The 19,977-nt window shown below is 43.8% G+C and overlaps 1 protein-coding gene across 1 annotated transcript; it reads left to right on the forward strand.

The window, feature by feature from the left end:
- The first annotated feature begins 1,164 nt into the window (after positions 1-1,164).
- On the forward strand, positions 1,165-19,778 carry copa (COPI coat complex subunit alpha). The gene is made up of 30 exons (XM_034104064.1): positions 1,165-1,372; positions 1,940-2,053; positions 2,141-2,214; positions 3,033-3,113; positions 3,231-3,307; positions 3,434-3,543; positions 5,146-5,255; positions 6,429-6,528; positions 6,951-7,169; positions 8,102-8,252; positions 8,371-8,437; positions 8,725-8,800; positions 8,968-9,050; positions 9,153-9,378; positions 9,824-9,962; positions 11,593-11,755; positions 11,919-12,065; positions 12,645-12,834; positions 12,929-13,024; positions 13,692-13,780; positions 13,918-14,041; positions 15,072-15,161; positions 15,258-15,358; positions 15,621-15,764; positions 15,901-16,041; positions 16,435-16,617; positions 16,766-16,876; positions 17,323-17,484; positions 17,602-17,796; positions 19,404-19,778. The coding sequence occupies exons 1-30, from the start codon at positions 1,333-1,335 to the stop codon at positions 19,461-19,463; spliced, it is 3,663 nt and encodes a 1,220-aa protein (XP_033959955.1). The 5' UTR covers positions 1,165-1,332; the 3' UTR covers positions 19,464-19,778.
- The last annotated feature ends 199 nt before the right edge of the window (positions 19,779-19,977 follow it).

Below are 19,977 nucleotides of genomic sequence, written 5' to 3' on the forward strand. Positions count from 1 at the left end.
ACTTATCCGGCACCTTCCGGTAAAAGTACATCATGTTCTTTCCGGAAAAGGAGTGCTTAGCGTTAAATGATGTGACGCAAGGATAAAAAACATGGCTGTAATTCATTCCAAATGCACTGTGGGTGAAACATCAACAGCCTGTTAACATGTCGGCCGTGCTTGGTGGGTGTGTGTACCCTCGCAGCCTCTTCTCACCAGCTTCTGTTGCCAGTGGACTGAATGTACCGCTGGGACCACAGAGAGACATCTAGCAATCACACGACCATCAGCTCATCAACACCTGTATAATAAAGGGGTGCTGTGAAAGGATGCAGTCAGCCATGCACTGAAAAGAGGTCTGAAATGCGGCGGGGAGGCTTCTGTGGACGTCCATACTGGGGGGTGCAATCTATTTAAACTCTCAGGGGCCGATGCAAACACGCCGAGAGCACCGTTAAAAATGCATCCTGTTATTTGACGCTATTTTGTTTTGTTTTGTACATATATGAAATTAAATAATGGTATCATGCAATATTTGTTGTTGTTGTGGATTATCATTGCAATTTATAAATTCTTCCATTTGATTATTTCCATGTAATGGTACTTTATGTATTTATTAAATATGATACATTTAGCATACAAAGCTATGATCAGTTTATAAAAGTAGTGATAACAGAGTATGTATGCATGGTGGTACTCTTTACTAAGTAGAGTATGTAAATACTGCACTTAGAAAACCTTTAATACAAATAAGAACTGAAATAATTGTAAACAGAAAATAAATTGTATATTCATAATTTGTGAAAATGAATGAATATTACAAACAGGTTATTTGTCAAATTAAAAAAACATATATTTTCTATATTTACTATCAATATTTGTTTATGTTCTAATTACTTGCACATGTTTTTGAAAATGGAGGCCTTAGATATTTATTTATTTAAATGGCAGCTTTAATCCTTCACAGTCTTATGTGTACAGTTCCCTCAAAGACACCGGTCTAAAGTCTAACCAGACTGTAGAAATACACTTTTCTAGATTAGATACCATAATAAAGTCACGAGAACTCCCATGTGTTCTCCTGTCAGCTCAGTTCTACGTGTTGTATTTCTACCTTCCGCCGCCGTGGAGCTTTCTGCGTCAAAGTCTCACTGCAAAACTTTATTGTTCACGTTACCGGAAGACATAACGGGCTACGTGTCAGGAAGAAGGAGAATCGGCTAAAGGGGCGAAGGCGATCTGACCGCCTGAGTTCGCCTGTCTGTTGGATTAATTCACTTGTTTTAATCATTCGTGTGGAGTTATATTAAACGATATCATTAACACTGAGACTTGTATTAACATCAGGTCGAGATGTTAACCAAATTCGAGACGAAGTCGGCCCGTGTCAAAGGTAAGAGTTTTCCATCTGTTAGCTTAGAAGCTAACGTTAGCAACTGACGTTATCCGGCTCACTTGTTTATTATGTTAAAGTAACGCCTGTGAATTAATTCAATGCTCGTTTGAGTATATTTATATGTTACAAAATCCAAACTAAAGCAATAATGTCACGCAATGTGCTCAATTTGATTGTTGTTGAACGGACACTTAACTGTACGCTCGTTAGCTTTCTAGTACTACAGTAACGACAGCTAACTTGAACTCAGTTACAGTATTTAGCTACACTTGACCACTTGATGCAAGGCAAGGCAAGTTTATTTATATAGCACTTTTCATCACAAGGCAATTCTAAGTGCTTTACAAAAAATGAAAGACATTAAGAAAATGGCCTTTAAAATCAGTCATTAAAAAGAAAAGCTAATACAAAAAACATTAAAAGAAAAAGTACATGGATAAAAGTTATTACAGCTTAATTACTGTCATTAAACAGTTATAAGCCGACCTGTCACTGTTTTAGGTGTATATGTCTGATTTCACCTGCCTTTATGAGAGAGTTGATCAGCTGTTTTTAATAATTCAGGCCTGAGTTTCCATCCTAAGAGGCCATGGGTTCTTGCAAGTTTGCACAACGGAGTCATCCAGCTGTGGGACTATCGGATGTGCACACTGATTGACAAGTTTGACGAGCATGATGGTAAGGAAGCCAGCGTTTTAGCTGAGGATCCAGTGTTATGCTAATGTAGATTGTTACATGGTGTAATGGATACTTCTCTTCCCACAGGCCCCGTCAGAGGAATTGACTTCCACAAACAGCAGCCTCTGTTTGTGTCTGGAGGAGATGACTACAAAATTAAGGTATGGCATGTTGTCACAAATATATTTCATGAAACGGACAAGTTAGCAGATCAAATACACATATTTCATAAAAATAATATCTAACAAACTAGGGCTGTGCAATTAATAGTATTTTAAACACAATTACGATTTTGGCCTGCCACAATTACGAAAACAACGTAATCGAAAAAACGATTATTTTGCTTTGCTTGGTTGTGACAGCATAGTTGATCTAATTTATTTTAGTCTTATTTGTATTTATCATATTTACATATGTTTAGTAGCTTGTTGAAGTGCGCTCCAAAATATTGATCTTGTTTATTGGTATTTATTATTTTGATATTATTTATTTAAATGTAAATATAACTATCATTTATTTTTATATTGGTTTTTCAGTTGAATTATACGTTCAGGGTAATCGACAGTTAAAAAGATACTGTTGAAATTATTATTTGTATTTGTTTTAAAGTTCAATAAATGGATGTTTTCAAAGTCAATGAATAATCGTATTTAATAATCGTGATATCAATTATTGACCAAAATAATCGTGCTTATGATTGTTGCCATAATCGCACAGCCCTATAACAAACACAACAACATATAGCACACAACATAAAGGAAACAATAAATACGCGGGAAGAAAGCAACATAAAACGACAACACAACACGACAACAAAACGTCCGTTGTTCAAGTCCACTGGCAGTGTTGCCGTTGAACTAGACTTTGTCCATATGGGTCAATTAACAAATGAAGTGTAGTATTATTCCATATAGATATTAGGTTACATCAGTAGTTATACATGTGTATATAGTGGGTAAATATTGATATTTTCAACCAGGTGTGGAACTACAAGCTGAGACGCTGCCTCTTCACTCTCCTCGGGCACCTGGACTACATCAGAACCACTTTCTTCCACCATGTGAGTTGTTTTGCCACTTTAAAAAACATCTTCTTCCTATTTTTTGTAATTGTCATCCATGCAAAAACATGTCGATCTGAAATGTATTAATTAATTCAACCATTTCCCTTTCTGCAGGACTACCCCTGGATTCTGAGCGCCTCGGATGACCAGACCATTCGCATCTGGAACTGGCAGTCCAGGACCTGCGTCTGGTCAGACTCAGTCTCTCTTTTATGGGAACAAATGAATATCATCACGATTGTTGCCCTGAACATTTTAAGAAGACCTTCGTTCGTATATGTTTTTATATCTACATTCCTCTTTCTCCTCATCCACAGTGTGCTGACCGGCCATAACCACTATGTGATGTGCGCCCAGTTCCACCCCTCTGAGGACCTGGTGGTGTCTGCCAGTCTGGATCAGACCGTGCGAGTGTGGGATATTTCCGGTGAGGGCCCGGGGGCGGCTGGCCAGAGGACAGCGGGCTGGGTGGAGGAAGGGGTGGGAGGGCAGAGTGGTATAACGGACGAGGAAGAAGCAGGAACCGGATCAAGCAAATTCCTACGTTCTTCCTCTCCTTATTGTAGGACACATCTCTCTGGGCTGTCTGCAGAAACACCTCCTTTTGGGAACGACACCAAGGGAAATAGTCGATAGTCAACATATTTAAGTGTGGTATTTTCTAACAAAATACCGCACTGTCTGAACGTGTTCTGAATCAGAGCGGTTTAAGTACAAGTGGGAGGTGTTTCTGCGTCTCTGCATGCTCCTTGAATCTGTGTTTTGTTGATGGTATCTCTTGCTCCGTGTTTCTTGTCTCCTCTCTAACCAAACCATTAATTCACTTGCATCTACTATCACTTTCTTGCATGTGACGATGAGTAACATGTCGATCCATGTCCTGGGGATTTACGGGCTTTCTCATTACTAGCATAAAGCCTGATTGTATTTATACACACGGCTTTTAAGAGTTGCTTTTAACATCACACCTTGTTGAACCATAGTGCAGACTTGTCACGCTTGACCCGAATGCACGGCATCCGTTAAACACGAAAGACTCGCTTTGCACCCGTACTCCCAGTGTAGGAAGTGAATGCCTCTTCCCGTACTGGTAGACCTTTTTTGCATTGGTATAAAATGCATCAACAACCAACTAACTGGTTTGAAAAGACTCTCTTTTTTAAAACCAAAACTCACCCAGTACTTATTTCGAAATATTTGTTTACTCTTCCCGGCATGACTTTTGCACGGCCGGCTCTACATCTTAGAATATAACTGTAAATATACAACTGTTAATATCTCTTGCAGAAGAAGTCGCCACATTGTTACCAACTTAATTTCTAACCCATTAATGACGTGTCCGATTCGAAGCTGCATGCGACCTGAGCATCTGCGGAAACACGCATGAGCCTCTCGGAATGAATCCTCACATTCCTGACGTCCGACGCCCCATCAGAGCACGTCCTTACAACGCCAAGCCCCCCCCATCCCACCCTCATCAGCCACACGCTCCCTGTGTCCACCTTGTCCCATGCTCCCCCTGGAAACATCCACACCTGTACATGGGTTCCTGTTGCCGTCTCTTTGTGCTGTCGAGCTACCCGTTCACCACCTTTGTGTTAATGGGCAGGAGTCATGGATGCGTCCTGTGCTTTCTCGATCATTTCACTCCTGATCTCATCTGAGTCTGGAAAGTATCTTTCTCTGCGATCCAATCAGATCCTGGGTGTGATTGGTCTCCTGTGATTCACTAACCCAATCAGCAGTACTCTTACAGCCATGATTGTTTCCAGACTCAAGGTGGCGGGCAGTGAGGGAGCACAGGTTGTGTTTGCCGTGTTTCCACCCCGTGTGTGTGTCCGGTAGTCCAACAGCTCTCCCCTTAAGAACTCCTTCTCCTCTCATGTGATGTTGCTTTTATATTTCACAATGTTAACCAGCTGTTCCTTGTCTTTCATGTTTTTCTTCCTCCCCCTGTATTGTGGTTGTGCCTTGTGTAACATGAATATGGCTCCTACCTTGCACGCGATGCCCTGATTGTTGGTTCCAGGTCTGAGGAAGAAGAACCTGTCTCCCGGCGCTGTGGAGACGGACGTGCGCGGCATCTCTGGTGTCGACTTGTTCGGTGCCTCGGATGCGGTTGTCAAGCATGTTCTAGAGGTGAGTGTCTGTTGTGTTCGTGAATCAAACCGTGACTTTTACAGGTGGTCCACAGAACGTTTTGAACTTCTTTTAAAACATGTTTTATTTACGCCTCTTTGTGCCCGTGCTCTTTTGCCTACATCTACAGTAATGCTTAGATGCTCCAGTTACACCTGTGAAGGGATGGTAGGCTGGAGTAGGGCTGAATCATCATCTCGATTATTTGGGTCAATCATTGTAATTGCGATTATTAAATGTGATTATTCATTGACTTTGAAAACATCCATTTATTGGAGCACAGAAATGTGAACAGTATGTTTTTTTTTTTTTTTTTACATTTATTTTCCTTTTTCTTAAACAACACATAGGCCTACAGTTTCAGTTTCAGTGACAAAAAATTGCAGGTTGTCCATTTTTTTGTTAACCCCCCTACAGAATAAGACAAGATTAATTGTACAAAGAACAGTATGTTTTTAACAGTTGATTACCCTGAACTTTAATTCAACTGAAAAACCAATACAAAAAAAAAGATATATATAATAATTTAAGAAAAGATAATAATCGTTTTATTTCGATTACGTTGTTTTCATAATCGTTGCAAGCCAAAATCGTAATTGCGATTAAAATACGATTAATTGAGCTAGGTTACAGTGAACGTCACTTTAAATGTTTCTTGCCCACTGTAAAGCCAAAGGGAGACATTTTCCAAATCATCACTGACTTCAAGTCCTTCTCATTGAAAATACCAAGAGATTAAGTTGATTTAGTCTTAATTTAGCAAATGTTGGCAGTTCTATAAAAAAAAGTTTGGAGCCTGCGTTATTAGTGAGGTCTGTCCAGCCTTTGGAAATAAAAAAACATCCCCTGTGTTGGGTCCTAACATGAATAACAGTTTTGTTCAGTCCAACGAAAGGAAAGTTGGGACGGGAACAGTCTCGCACTCATCCTGGTTAGAGGTGAAGGTGAAACTAAAAAGGTCCAAAATAATTTTCAGATTCTCAAACGAACACTTTCTATGTCTTTTAATAAACATAAACCTATTTGCATTAAATATAGAGACGCATGTCCCGTGAGTGTGTATTTGTTGTCGATGTAATTGACAGATTTATTTCAGAGAGGGCAGTTGGTGTGTTAGTGTTGAGTCTCAGCTGTCTGGTGTTGTGTGTCTTGACGCTGGGCATCTGCTTCCAGGGTCACGACCGTGGGGTCAACTGGGCTGCCTTCCACCCCACCATGCCCCTCATCGTGTCTGGAGCTGACGACAGGCAGGTCAAGATCTGGAGGATGAATGGTAGGGGTCTCAGGCGTCTCTTAAACATTCACCAACAACCCGCTGCCCAGTGTACGCTATAACGGATTTGATTTATTCAATCTTACTCAAATTAAAGCATTAAAGCAAGCGCCTGTTGTTAGTTGGGGCCATGAAGGTTACCCTTTAACCCGGTGTACTCGCACCATACCTTTCAACTTTTTGTTTTTGCATTACTTAATAATAATTCATTACATTTTTATTCAGAGCGCTTTTCAAGGCACTCAAAGCACTTTATAATTACATATCACACATATTAGACATGTCATACCCGCAGGAGAGCATTAATGAGCTTCCTCGGTGTAGCCTCATATTTGTGTCTAAGTCTTTGTTCTGTGGCGATCACTCGTTCACATTCAAACCCAGTGTTTACAAATGTTTTCTCTCCTTTCTGCCACCGCCAGAATCCAAGGCCTGGGAGCTGGATACGTGCCGCGGTCACTACAACAACGTGTCCTGCGCCGTCTTCCACCCGCGCCAGGAGCTCATCCTGTCCAACTCCGAGGACAAGAGCATCCGGGTGTGGGACATGTCCAAGAGGACCGGGGTGCAGACCTTCCGTCGGGACCACGACCGCTTCTGGGTGCTGGGGGCTCACCCCAACCTCAACCTGTTCGCTGCCGGTGGGTGGAGACAACGCTCGGCATCCGTACACAACGCTCTGCATCCGTACACAACGCTCTGCGTCCGTACTCATCGCTCTGCATCCGTACACATCGCTCTGCGTCCGTACTCATCGCTCTGCGTCCGTACACATCGCTCTGCGTCCGTACACATCGCTCTGCGTCCGTACACATCGCTCTGCGTCCGTACTCATCGCTCTGCGTCCGTACACATCGCTCTGCGTCCGTACACATCGCTCTGCGTCCGTACACATCGCTCTGCGTCCGTACACATCGCTCTGCATCCGTACACATCGCTCTGCGTCCGTACACATCGCTCTGCGTCCGTACACAACGCTCTGCGTCCGTACACATCGCTCTGCGTCCGTACACAACGCTCTGCGTCCGTACACATCGCTCTGCGTCCGTACACATCGCTCTGCGTCCGTACACATCGCTCTGCGTCCGTACACATCGCTCTGCGTCCGTACACATCGCTCTGCGTCCGTACACATCGCTCTGCGTCCGTACACATCGCTCTGCGTCCGTACACATCGCTCTGCGTCCGTACACATCGCTCTGCATCCGTACTCATCGCTCTGCGTCCGTACCAACTAAGAGTCTGAGTTACCGGCGTGAAACATGAAGCTTATGGTTTGGGTTTTAAATGGCCGCCGGTAAAGGGTTCACCGCCTCCAAATACTCTATGCCACGAGAGCGAAGATGACATTCACAGCTGATTTCCCGTGACAGTTGCTTTGTATTAGGATTAAAATAAATATACATAAACATAACAAGTTAAAATTCAATCTCCCATCAATTAAAATAGAATACAAATAATCGTAAAAGTGAAACGGTGCCCAAAGATCTCTGCCGCACAGGGACTTGTTCACTTAAACATTCGGTGTTCATTTATGTTTCTGTTTCTCTAAAACACCGTCTTTGCTCTTCAGGTCACGACAGCGGTATGATCGTGTTCAAGCTGGAGCGCGAGCGTCCGGCGTACGCTGTGCACGGCAACATGCTGTACTACGTGAAGGACCGCTTCCTCCGCCAGCTGGACTTCAACAGCAGCAAGGACACTGCTGTCATGCAGCTCCGCAGGTATGCCATCTGTAGTGCTTCAGCATCCACCGCGACCTCAGGCCAACTCGTTTCAGGCTTTGGTGCCGTGCTTTGATACCGGTGAGGTAACATGCCGTGTGTTTTTCTTTAATCCTAGTGGCTCGAAGTTCCCGGTGTTCAGCATGTCCTACAACCCCGCAGAGAACGCTGTCCTGCTCTGCACTGTAAGTATCTCACTCTCAAAATGACCTCTGCTTCAGGAGCAAAACACATTTCCAACTGAAGTATCTGCAGATGAATTCCATCCCTGATATGTTATGATCCACATAAGTTTTGAGATGAATACATTCCCTTATTATTATCTTCGCTGCCCCATCGTCAAGTCAGTGAGATTCAACTCTTTGTTGTTAGTGAGGGGAGGGGGAGACGCGCCTGGCAGAGATCTGCTCTCTGCTTATTGCACTTTTCTACTTTTCCATATTTGTGATGTAATTCTCTTTTCCTCCTGCAGAGGGCGACCAACCTGGAGAACAGCACCTACGACCTCTACTCCATTCCCAAAGAGAGCGACTCTCAGAACCCCGATGGTAAGGAAACGACTCGCTAAAGTCAAACTGTGAATAACAGACATTCTTCTTGTAACTTCTTAGTGTTTAAATGTCATGTCTTCCTTGCTTTATTATCTTGGCTTTCCCTCTGTAAGGCGTTTAAATACAAAGTGAGAAAAGTAACACAGAATGCGTCTTCTTCGCAGCACCGGAGGGGAAGAGGTCCTCTGGTCTGACTGCAGTCTGGGTGGCCAGGAACAGATTTGCCGTCCTGGACCGCATGCACTCGGTAAGTGCATTACAAATAAGTTCATGTTGAAAACCTAAGGAGTTCACGGTAACAACTGTCGTGAAATCAGCTCTTCTAATAACACTGCCTTCTCCTTCCCAGCTGCTGATCAAGAACCTGAAGAACGAGATCGTAAAGAAAGTTCAGGTGCCGAGCTGCGAGGAGATCTTCTACGCCGGCACCGGCTCTCTGCTGCTGCGCGATGCCGACGGCGTCACGCTGTTCGACGTGCAGCAGAAACGCTCTCTGGCCACCGTTAAGATCGCCAAGGTCAAGTACGTGGTGTGGAGCGCCGACACCAGCCACGTGGCGCTGCTGGCTAAACACGGTGGGTCGATGAGATCTGCACGTCGTACATACACGGAAACCTATCGCAAAATACCTTGTTATGTTCTCTAAGTTGTTCGTGCTGCCGGTGCGCAGACTCTAAATCACTGAGACACGAGCCCTGCGTGGACGTCATCGGTAAGACACAGCCACTCGTTTGATTTCCACTTGACCACTCGACAGCAGACTGAATGTCTCCGCTTCACATTGTGGCTTAATTTCTAAGTAATTAACCCAAAGGAGAGGATGCTGTGTCGCTGTTTAGAGTTGGTCAAAGCGCCGTCAAGTAGTTTATCAAATTCTTTGGTACAGCTTCTTCCATTTGACGGTACACTGTCTTTTCAAACACTAACATGTAACCCTAACAACTGTTCTGGTGATTCTTAAAACCCAACATCAGTCTAAATCTCTCTCGCTCTCTCCCCCCCCCCCCCCCCCCCCATCAGCCATCATGATCTGCAACCGTAAGCTGGAGAGTCTGTGCAACATCCACGAGAACATCCGAGTGAAGAGTGGAGCCTGGGACGAGAGCGGAGTCTTCATCTACACCACCTCCAACCACATCAAATACGCTCTCACCTCCGGGTATGTGCGGCTTGAACAAATAAACCAAAGCATTGTTGGTTTTAACAACTGAGTTGACTCGCTGTGCTTTCGGGCGGATAAACGTCCTTCAGCTTTCGCTCAACCTGTGAGTTTAACTGTTATCAGAAGAGTTAGATGTGTGGAACGCACCGACTGAGATTGCATCGCCGTATTGGAATGAAGGAAAGTGTTCTTTATGTTATGCAGAGCAGTGTTTCCGCCAGACCAGGGCTGAGAGGGGGGGGTGTGACATCACGTCGTGTCACGTGACTTGAATTTTGAATTGAGCCGTCCCTTATAGATGCTATCTCTTTACGTATTAGTGATGGGAATTCCGGATCTTTTTAGTGAGCCGCATCATTTGGCTCGGCTCACTAACGGTACGTCCACACGGCAGCTTTTCAAAAATCTTGAAAATCTTGGAGCTGGGCGTGTCTGAAAGCTTGGGGATTTTTTGCGAGCAACGCGACCAACAACCAATCACATGAATCTCCCGCCCCCGACATACAAAGCAAAAAACCCCGGGGATTTTATGCGAGCAATATATATATATATATAAACTCCCCAAACAGGCGAAACCCTACCAGTTTCCCCCACTGTCTCTGCCACCTCCCTCCATGCCTGGTTCCTCCGGTTTGTATCCCGGTAATAGTTCTGGTCGTAAAGAACCGGGTGATTTGCTACCGTAATTTCTCGTTTGGAATATGAGGAAATGAACTGCGGTCTGGCTCTCCCTGCTTACACGCGGTTTGATTGGCTAGCGCTTCTACTGTCAGATTTGCATAAACGTGTTTGATTGGCTGACGCTTCCAGCTCAGCTTCAAAAGTTGAACATTGCTCAACTTTTGAATCCTGGAAATCTTCGCTTCGCTCCCCCACAATGCAGTTCGGCGAAAAGCGAGGCAAAGTGACGTCATCCCCATTCAAAGTCAACGGGCAGAGAAGCGTTGGAAGCGTTGGAAGATTGGTCTAAAGCTGCTGTGTGGACGTACCGTAAGAAGACCCTTTCGGCTCCTAAACGGCTCTTCAGTTTACCACGGAGCCTCAGTTTCGCCGCTGCGAGGCTCCGGCGCTCGCAGTTCACGCGCGTGCTCCACTAGCACCCCCCGTCAAGGCTCGCCGGCAGTACACTTGGGCAGTGGGCTTCTTTTACACAAGAAGCCCACCAGACTCCTTTGCCCCTCCAACAGAGGGATGTCCTTTTTCCTTTTCGTCATTTCAAGCGATAAAAACTCGATCTTCTCTCGAAAATATTTATTTTTTTGGACGCCCTCGGCTCGAGTTCAGGGCGTCCAATGACGGCAAGACGCCCCCCTGGTGGAAACGCTGGTGCAAAGCAAACACAATCACTGAATCTGTTCGCAATACGTTAAATCACACGCATATAATGCAATGTGTATTCTTAGGAAGGGATGTTTACATGTTTCCTTAATTTTTTAAGCATGTTATCAGAACATTAAACAACAATATATTTTTTTGTTCATATATTCAACTTAATATATGATATATGGAAACAGGTTTTCTGTTCGATGAGATTCCGGCTAACCGTATCCATTTTACAGTTTAAAGCGCACGTGCACTGGTGATGGGGTATTTCCTGACGTGTTACTGTCCTGGTGTTCCCCCGTAGTGATCATGGCATCATCCGGACCCTGGATCTGCCCATCTACGTGACCCGTGTGAGAGGGAACAGTGTTTACTGCCTGGACAGGGAGTGCAGGCCGCGCGTCCTCACCATCGACCCCACAGAGTACCGCTTCAAACTGGCCCTGGTCAACCGCAAATATGATGAGGTGGGTCCGTAGTGAAATAAGTCAATGAGCATGCTTCCCCGTACAGCACTTGGTCCACTGAGGTGGTTTTAAATGTGCTATTGACCTCTTAAACATTGTACTGTGGATTTAATAATCCCCGAGTGCTTTCCTTGACATCCTCTTGTCGTCGTCGTCCCTCCAGGTGCTCCACATGGTGCGTAACGCCAAGCTGGTGGGTCAGTCCATCATCGCCTACCTGCAGAAGAAGGGCTACCCCGAGGTGGCGCTGCACTTTGTCAAAGATGAGAAGACGCGCTTCAGCCTGGCTCTGGAGTGCGGAAACATCGAGGTGAGGAACTGTATAATGAGGACACTGTTTCTCATATATGACGTTCACTATCTTTCCAACATTTCTGTTCTTTTATGGACATCGACATAAATACACGTGTAAGATGCTGCTATTCTCTAACAAGGGAACATTGGCTCCACGACAATTTAAGCTCTAGTTTTGATTCTCCCCCTGCTTTTTGACACCATGGTCCAATTACACTTTTTCTAATATATCTTTTATTGACATTTGGCAGCAAACAATTAGTGTTTTTTAAGACATAGTAATTGTACATCTTAAGTTTGTCTGTCCCAAATGCCTTTTTGTACACAAAGATAAAAACAAAATAAAGTACGAACATTAGGGCGCGGTCAGGACTTCACAGTAAAATCATACGTTTGTAAAAAATATGAGGTTTTACGAAATCAGTCCACTTTCTCCATCGCGACACAAATAGTTCCAGCTTGTGATCGACGGATGATGTTATCCTCTCCATTTTGTAAATGTCCATTGTAATATCCATCCATGCGTTTTTAAAGTTGGGCTACCTGGTGATCGATTCCACTTTCCTAAGACCTTTCTGTTCCTCCGTGCTCGCAGGTGGCTCTGGAGGCGGCGAAGGTCCTGGATGAACGCAGCTGCTGGGAGCGTCTGGGCGAAGCGGCGCTGCTGCAGGGTCACCACCAGGTCGTGGAGATGTGCTACCAGAGGACCAAGAACTTCGACAAGCTCACCTTCCTCTATCTCATCACCGGAAACCTGGCCAAGCTGCGCAAGATGATGAAGATCGGTGAGAGGCGGAGCACGAGATGTGGGGATTTTCATTGGGAGTTTGTGTGTCCTTGAAGTCGATTAATTAATATCCAACAATCTCTTGTTTGTAGCTGAGATCAGGAAGGACATGAGCGGTCACTACCAGGCGGCGCTCTACCTGGGGGATGTGAGTGAGAGGGTCCGCATCCTGAAGAACTGTGGACAGAGTGAGTTCAAGTGTTCCCTGTATCTCATATTCACTCCTTTTATCTCCGTTTTGCAATCTCAGCGGTTTTAGAATGATTAACGAAACTATTACCTGCACACACTAACCTTGATGTTCTGCACCTCATTGTATTGCTGGGCGATCATTTCATGGCATAAGTAGTGATATTTTCAAGGCTCCTTTACAATTAAGGCGAGACACGGCCGACGGAAACATCGTTTTTCATGCACTGGTCAATTTAGAGGTGTTGTGCTATTTTGATTCCATAGCAGTAATTAACTGGATACATTTACCCTATTCTCTCGTAGTGTCTCGCCTTAAGGCATCGCATTGCCCCAACTATCAATGCTGTTTTTGTACTAATTATATTTAGTCATCATATTTAAACCACTGATGATTATTTGTCAACAATCTCATTTTGTTGATGTTTTGTGAAAGCTCCAACAGTCAACTCTACAATATTGTATAAACCAATTCAATGGTTTTAGACAGATCACCCAGCCCTACCTTTATAGTTTAGCATGTAGGTTGTGGTGCTATGCAACTTCTTTGTTGCTATACCAAACCCCTATTCCCTCCATATTATGAGTGGGCCTGCTGAAATGGGGTTTTTGTTTAAATTGTGACAATGGGACAAGAAGCCAACATGCATCTGTTTGTGTTTCCAGAGTCTCTGGCTTACCTGACCGCTGCCACTCACGGCCTGGATGAAGAGGCGGAGGCGCTGAAGGAGTCCTTTGACCCAGAAAAGGAGACGGTGTGTTCTCTGTGCCGTCATACACACAAACACGTGCAACCATAACACACAGTCTGAAACAGGAGCATTCTTCCTCAGTGTGTCACTGCATTCAAACATCGTTTTGATTAAGCAATGGTGAATATCGTGTCTTGCAGGTGCCAGAGGTCGATCCTAATGCTCAGCTGCTGCAGCCGTCTCCACCCATCAACCCTCTGGACACCAACTGGCCTCTGCTCACTGTTTCTAAGGGCTTCTTTGAGGGAGCCATTGCAGCTAAGGGTGAGTCGTATGTCTGGACACAAGCGCATAATATGATACATGTATCATATTAGATAACTTTATTACTCCTGAAGTTTTTGCATAAGAATAAACAACATTAGAGTAATAAATAATACTAACACCAGTGCCTAAAAGTACAACAGTACTTTAAAGTTTTGAGTCAAATGAAACACAAAATGTATGTTGCTATGATATTGAAAGTAGTATTGGCAATGAACAAGTATTTAAAGGTAGGCTATATTAGAAAATACTGTAAACATGTATCCAGAATGTGCCAATAGAGCGGCGAAGTCCCTCCCTTTCCGGGGGAGCTCCACGGGACCTTATTTTGGAAAAATTATGCATTGAAGTCAATGTAGAGAGAAAGATTATCTTTCGATCCCGTTTGAATTGTGCCACGAATTACACACATGATGTTTGTCAATTTAAAAGATAATTTTGCAAGTCAAAAAAATAAGAATGTGTCGTAAAACTGTGAAGTAACACTTTTTTTGTGTGAAACCGCTCAATGAACTACAACTCCCATCTCGCACCACACACCAAGATGGCCGTCACGTTGAAACATTTCACTTCTTTCTGTCAGAATGAGGCGGAAAGTATTAAACGAGGTGAAAATCACTCCAAGTCTGGGCGTGTTGAGAGCTGTGCATACACACAAGGGGAGTTAGTCGATTCCGTGAGAGCCAGCATGCGGGACCGGGATTCTGGGATTTGTAGTCTTTCTAGTTGTGTATTTTTCATAGTCTTATATTTCAACAGTTTTACGACAAACTGAGTTTTTTGACTTGGGAATTATTTTTTAAGATTGACAAACATCATATGTGTAATTCATGGCACAATTCAAACGGGATCGAAAGATACGTTTTCTCTCTCCTTTGACTTCAATACATACTTTTCCCGAAATAAGGTCCGATGGAGGTCCCCGGAAAGGGAGGGACTTCGCCTCTCTTGGAGAAGTGTTTTAGGTCATAACAAAAATAGTCCCTCGTATAAATTGCCAGAGTTTGAACACATTTATTTTCTGTTGTAGGGAAGGCAGGTCAGATGGCGGCTGATGCGGACATGGAGGCCCCCGGGGGCGAAGGCTGGGGAGACGATGCTGAGCTTCAGCTGGATGAAGGTACATTTCAGTGTGAATTAAAAAATGTCACATCATAATTTCTGAGTTATTCAGTATAAACTCCTATTTATCTTTCCCTACCTTTCTCTGTCTCAGATGGCTTCATGGATGCCCAGGATGGCTTAGGAGAGGAAGGCGTGAAAGAGGAGGGAGGAGGCTGGGAGGTGGAGGAAGACCTGGACCTTCCTCCAGAGCTGGTGAGAGCCGCTGCAAATCCCACCATCAATAAATCATGGTTAACACCAGGCACTAAAACAGTGTTTATAGAATCAACATAAGTTCTTTGAAGAAAAACCCAATGTACAGCCAGCATTATCTTTCACTAAGCAACAGGCCTCTCATTTTCCAAATCTCTGCACCGCTGAAGCTAAATGTTGCACTGACTCATTAATCCTTGCGCTCTCCTACACTTTAATGATGTTCCATCTCTCATCACAATGTCTGTCCCCGTGCCACCAGGACCTGCCGGCTGCAGGCGGAGGAGCAGAAGACGGATTCTTCGTCCCACCGACCAAGGGCATGAGTCCCACACAGATCTGGTGCAACAACTCCCAGCTGCCAGTGGACCACGTCCTGGCCGGCTCGTTCGAAACTGCTATGAGAGTATGTATAAAATGTCCCATTTATTTCCAATAGTTCTTTTGTTTGCTTTTTTAAATGAACAACTTATTGACTTGGGCAAAGCATCAATTGTAATACAGTTAATTAACGCATGAATTATTCTCCTTTCGTGCCACAGTTGCTCCACGACCAGGTAGGAGTTGTGAGCTTCGAGGCCTACAAGCCGCTGTTCATGCAGACGCTGTCCCGAGGCCGCACCTGTCACCTGGGGCTGCCCTCACTGCCCTGCCTGCGTGGAAACCCCCAGAGGAACTGGAAGGTAAAGCTGACGGTCACCCCTTACTCAGTCTCAGTATATTCCCTGTCAGTCATGGGGATTAATTTAAATGAATAGCAAAGTCTTTGAATAAATCACTTCCTGCTTTCCTGTTTTTTTTTAAACTTGGTTTTTGTTTCAGATTCAGTTTCATTATACACACATGTTCACATTTTGGTCAACAGGTTTTCCATTTTCACTTGGCTGTATCTACATAGCCAACATAAGAAAAGAAAAAAAGTACAAAAAGAGATAAATAAAATGAATAATAAAATAGACATATGAAAAGATAAATATAAATAATAAAATAAAACGGCTTTCCTGTTTTGAAACCCATTTTATTTACAGAATGTAATCTTGCAAAAGTACAAATATTGTAATGTTCTTTTACTTTAGGACTGTGGGGCAAAGCAAGGCCTCCCTGCTGTGGGCCTGCGCCTCTCCGACCTCATCGCCCGCCTGCAGCAGTGCTACCAGCTGACCACCTCGGGGCGCTTTGAGGAGGCTGTGGAGCGCTTCAGAGCCATCCTGCTGTCCGTTCCTCTGCTGGTGGTTGATAACAAGCAGGAGATCGCAGAGGTGAGAACCAAACCAGCTTGAACCTCCGAATGCAGCATGAATCATTTCAATGCGTTAAGCAAACCCATGTGGGGCTGCTGCTATATTTAAAGATATCTTGAAGTGTGACGGTTTTAAAATGTGTAAAGGTCACCTGTGTGTGTTTCAGGCTCAGCAACTGATCACAATCTGCAGAGAGTACATCGTGGGTCTGACCATGGAGACCGAGAGGAAGAAGTTGCCCAAAGACACCTTGGATCAGCAGAAGAGGCTGTGTGAGGTAAATATCCGTGCCCTTAAAAAAAAAAACAGGACTTTTTTTACAGGACATCTACAAAATTAGACCAAATCAAGTTGATGCAGTTACTCTTTTATTCATCAAGTCCTGAATCTATATAACACGCAGCTGAATCAACCGGTCTCTTAGCTACTCGGTTGCCCTATTAAACCTTTTATATTCAATTTCATTTTAACGTGGATTGACTGTTTTCATTATTTTGACTTCTTTGTTTATTCTGTATCAAATGTGTTTATGTGTACATGTTATTCTATTGTGATAAACTTACACTTTGTGATGTTCTCATATCTAGTCCCTTACTTTTTTCCACATGTTATATTACAAATTGATCTAAATCTGAAGTCACCTTGATTGAGTGTCAAAACGGTAGTTGTAGACTACTTATGTCATGCCTTAGTCTAATGTTTGTATGTGTCCTTTCCCTACAGATGGCTGCTTACTTCACGCACTGTAATCTCCAGCCTGTGCACATGGTGCTGGTGTTGCGCACAGCTCTGAATCTCTTCTTCAAGCTGCGTAACTTCAAGACGGCTGCCAGCTTCGCTCGACGCCTGCTCGAGCTGGGGCCGAAGCCAGATGTTGCACAGCAGGTTGGTTGTTAGACACACACCATCAATTAATGGGATTGTAATTAACATTAGTTATCAAGTTTACAGTCTTTAATTGGAGAGTAATATACTTTTTTCTTATCTCTTCCCACCATTCAGACCCGCAAGATTTTGGCAGCCTGTGAGAAGACCCTCACAGATGCGCACCAGTTGAACTACGACCCCCACAATCCATTCGACCTGTGCGCTGCGTCGTTCGTCCCGCTGTACCGTGGGCGTCCTGTTGAGAAGTGCCCTCTGTCTGGAGCCTGCTACTGCCCCCCGTACAAAGGCCAGATCTGCAGGGTCACTCAGGTAGGTCAAGACTCGAGACGGCAATGTACAACTCCAGTCATCCTGAAAAGCTCCTACAGGTCACCTATTGTGCAAAATCCTCTTCTTCACGTCTCTTCTACATCAACATGTGTCCCCTCTTCTTCACGTCTCTTCTACATCAACATGTGTCCCCTCTTCTTCACGTCTCTTCTACATCAACATGTGTCCCCTCTTCTTCACGTCTCTTCTACATCAACATGTGTCCCCTCTTCTTCACGTCTCTTCTACATCAACATGTGTCCCCTCTTCTTCACGTCTCTTCTACATCAACATGTGTCCCCTCTTCTTCACGTCTCTTCTACATCAACATGTGTCCCCTCTTCTTCATGTCTCTTCTACATCAACATGTGTCCCCTCTTCTTCATGTCTCTTCTACATCAACATGTGTCCCCTCTGTGTAAAGAGATTCTGAAAGTTTAGGGAACAAAGATTCTCTCTCTTTTTGATCCATTTCTATAAAAACCTGTCTGAAAATGAGCTGATCAGATTTTGGACACTTTATGATGTCATAACGATGTTTTGGCTTGAGTAACCATTAGCCAATCAGCAACCAAGGTAACCCCCCCCCCCCCCCCCATCACCTGAATCTCCTCCTAGAGCTCCATTGTGTTCTTTGTAACCAAATCTCTCGCAGAGAAGCGTGGGGAGGGGCTCCTTATTTTCATCTAAAGTAACAGACAGGCAATCTCGAGTAAAGCTGCTCCAGAGCCACTATTTCAAGCATACTATGTCATCGAGTGCCGCCGAAGTACTGTTCCAATGTCCAGCATACTTGGAATTCTCGACATTTCTTGGACATTTCGAGGCTGCACATGTGTAGACTCCGTGGTCTTAAAATCCCCACAATGCTTTGCGCACGGACCAATTTCCCCAAATCTTTGGCGGAAAATGTAAGGCGGGGCCTCTCATATGACGCACACTTGCTAGCCTGTTCCACTCTTCGTTTTCCGAATGCCAGGAAGGTTTCTTGCCTAGCTTCTGAAGGAAGTGACTCGGAAGACATGTGCTACCAAGCAAGCATCCTCACGATTGAGAAACACCCAGAGAATCAGCACTTTTGAAACAGGGCTGAAACAGAGGGGATTATGGGTAATGCTGCAATGATCTGTTTGGTGTTTGGAGCCAAACACTTCAGAGACATGTTTTGTATATATCTGAGAGCTGTAATATATTGATGAGAAACAGTATAATGGGGGACCTTTAAAAGAAAAGATTACATTTATATAACTCCTTTTATGAAAACAAACGTTTAAGACTATCAGTTACAATAGTATGGAGGGAAAATAGTTCCAATTGTCGTGACAAATATACAATTTCAAGGCCATTTCTACAGATTTAATTAACTTAATGTTGGCATTTATTCAAGTTTGGTAAATTACAAAATCACAGCCTGAAATACAATAAACTACTCCAGATGTTGATTCATCAGAAAGATTATTGAGTGTTTCTGTGTGATTGTGGGATGATGGTTTTATTGTGTAAAAGGATTATGGTTTTACTGTGTCTCCTCTTTCACTAGAAAAAGACAAACATTAGCATGTTATCTTATAAAGTACTTACCTTTTTTATTTCCCCTTATTTTCTAGGTGACTGAGATCGGTAAGGATGTGATCGGTCTGCGTGTGAGTCCTCTTCAGTTTCGTTGAGAGGAGATGAAGACCAGACGAGGAAAATAAAAAGATTAACGCATCCACACTTACTTAAATAATACATTGACATGAAATATTAAAGCAGAGATGTAAATGTTTGCGCACAGTGATGTTGAACCTCTTAAATGCTTTTAACTATCTTATTCCCTGCATCATCTATCCTGCTAAAAGCTTGTTGTAAGCAATTCTGTGTTGTGGCTTCATTAGAGCTGTTGTCTCTTTTCTGACTGCTATGTGATCTAGAATAATTCTAAGAGCACTGCTCCGTGTATCTAGGGTGGAAAACTAAATAAAAATGTCTACAAAAGGAAATGTATTTGTGTGATGCGTTTTATTTGGTTTGTAAGCACACCTTTCAATAAAAGGATGATGGTTTTATTGTGTGTATATAGAGGGGAATAATATCCAAAGTGCACCACAGGGCTGAGTCATAAGGGAAGTGAAAGGCGTGGACTCTCCTCAGTTGGCTATATATGGTAGGTAGCAGAGTAAGAAAGAGATACGTTAATAT

This window comes from Pseudochaenichthys georgianus, chromosome 17 (genome assembly GCF_902827115.2).
Source record: "Pseudochaenichthys georgianus chromosome 17, fPseGeo1.2, whole genome shotgun sequence".
NCBI classification, from domain to species: Eukaryota; Metazoa; Chordata; class Actinopteri; order Perciformes; family Channichthyidae; genus Pseudochaenichthys; species Pseudochaenichthys georgianus.

Bases quoted from the DNA above. Each gene is read 5' to 3' on its own strand.
- copa (XM_034104064.1), top strand. From the start codon at position 1,333: ATGTTAACCAAATTCGAGACGAAGTCGGCCCGTGTCAAAG. The intron at 15,162-15,257 runs GTACATTTCAGT...TCTCTGTCTCAG, and splicing joins TGAGCTTCAGCTGGATGAAG to ATGGCTTCATGGATGCCCAG. The intron at 15,765-15,900 runs GTATGTATAAAA...TTCGTGCCACAG, and splicing joins CGTTCGAAACTGCTATGAGA to TTGCTCCACGACCAGGTAGG.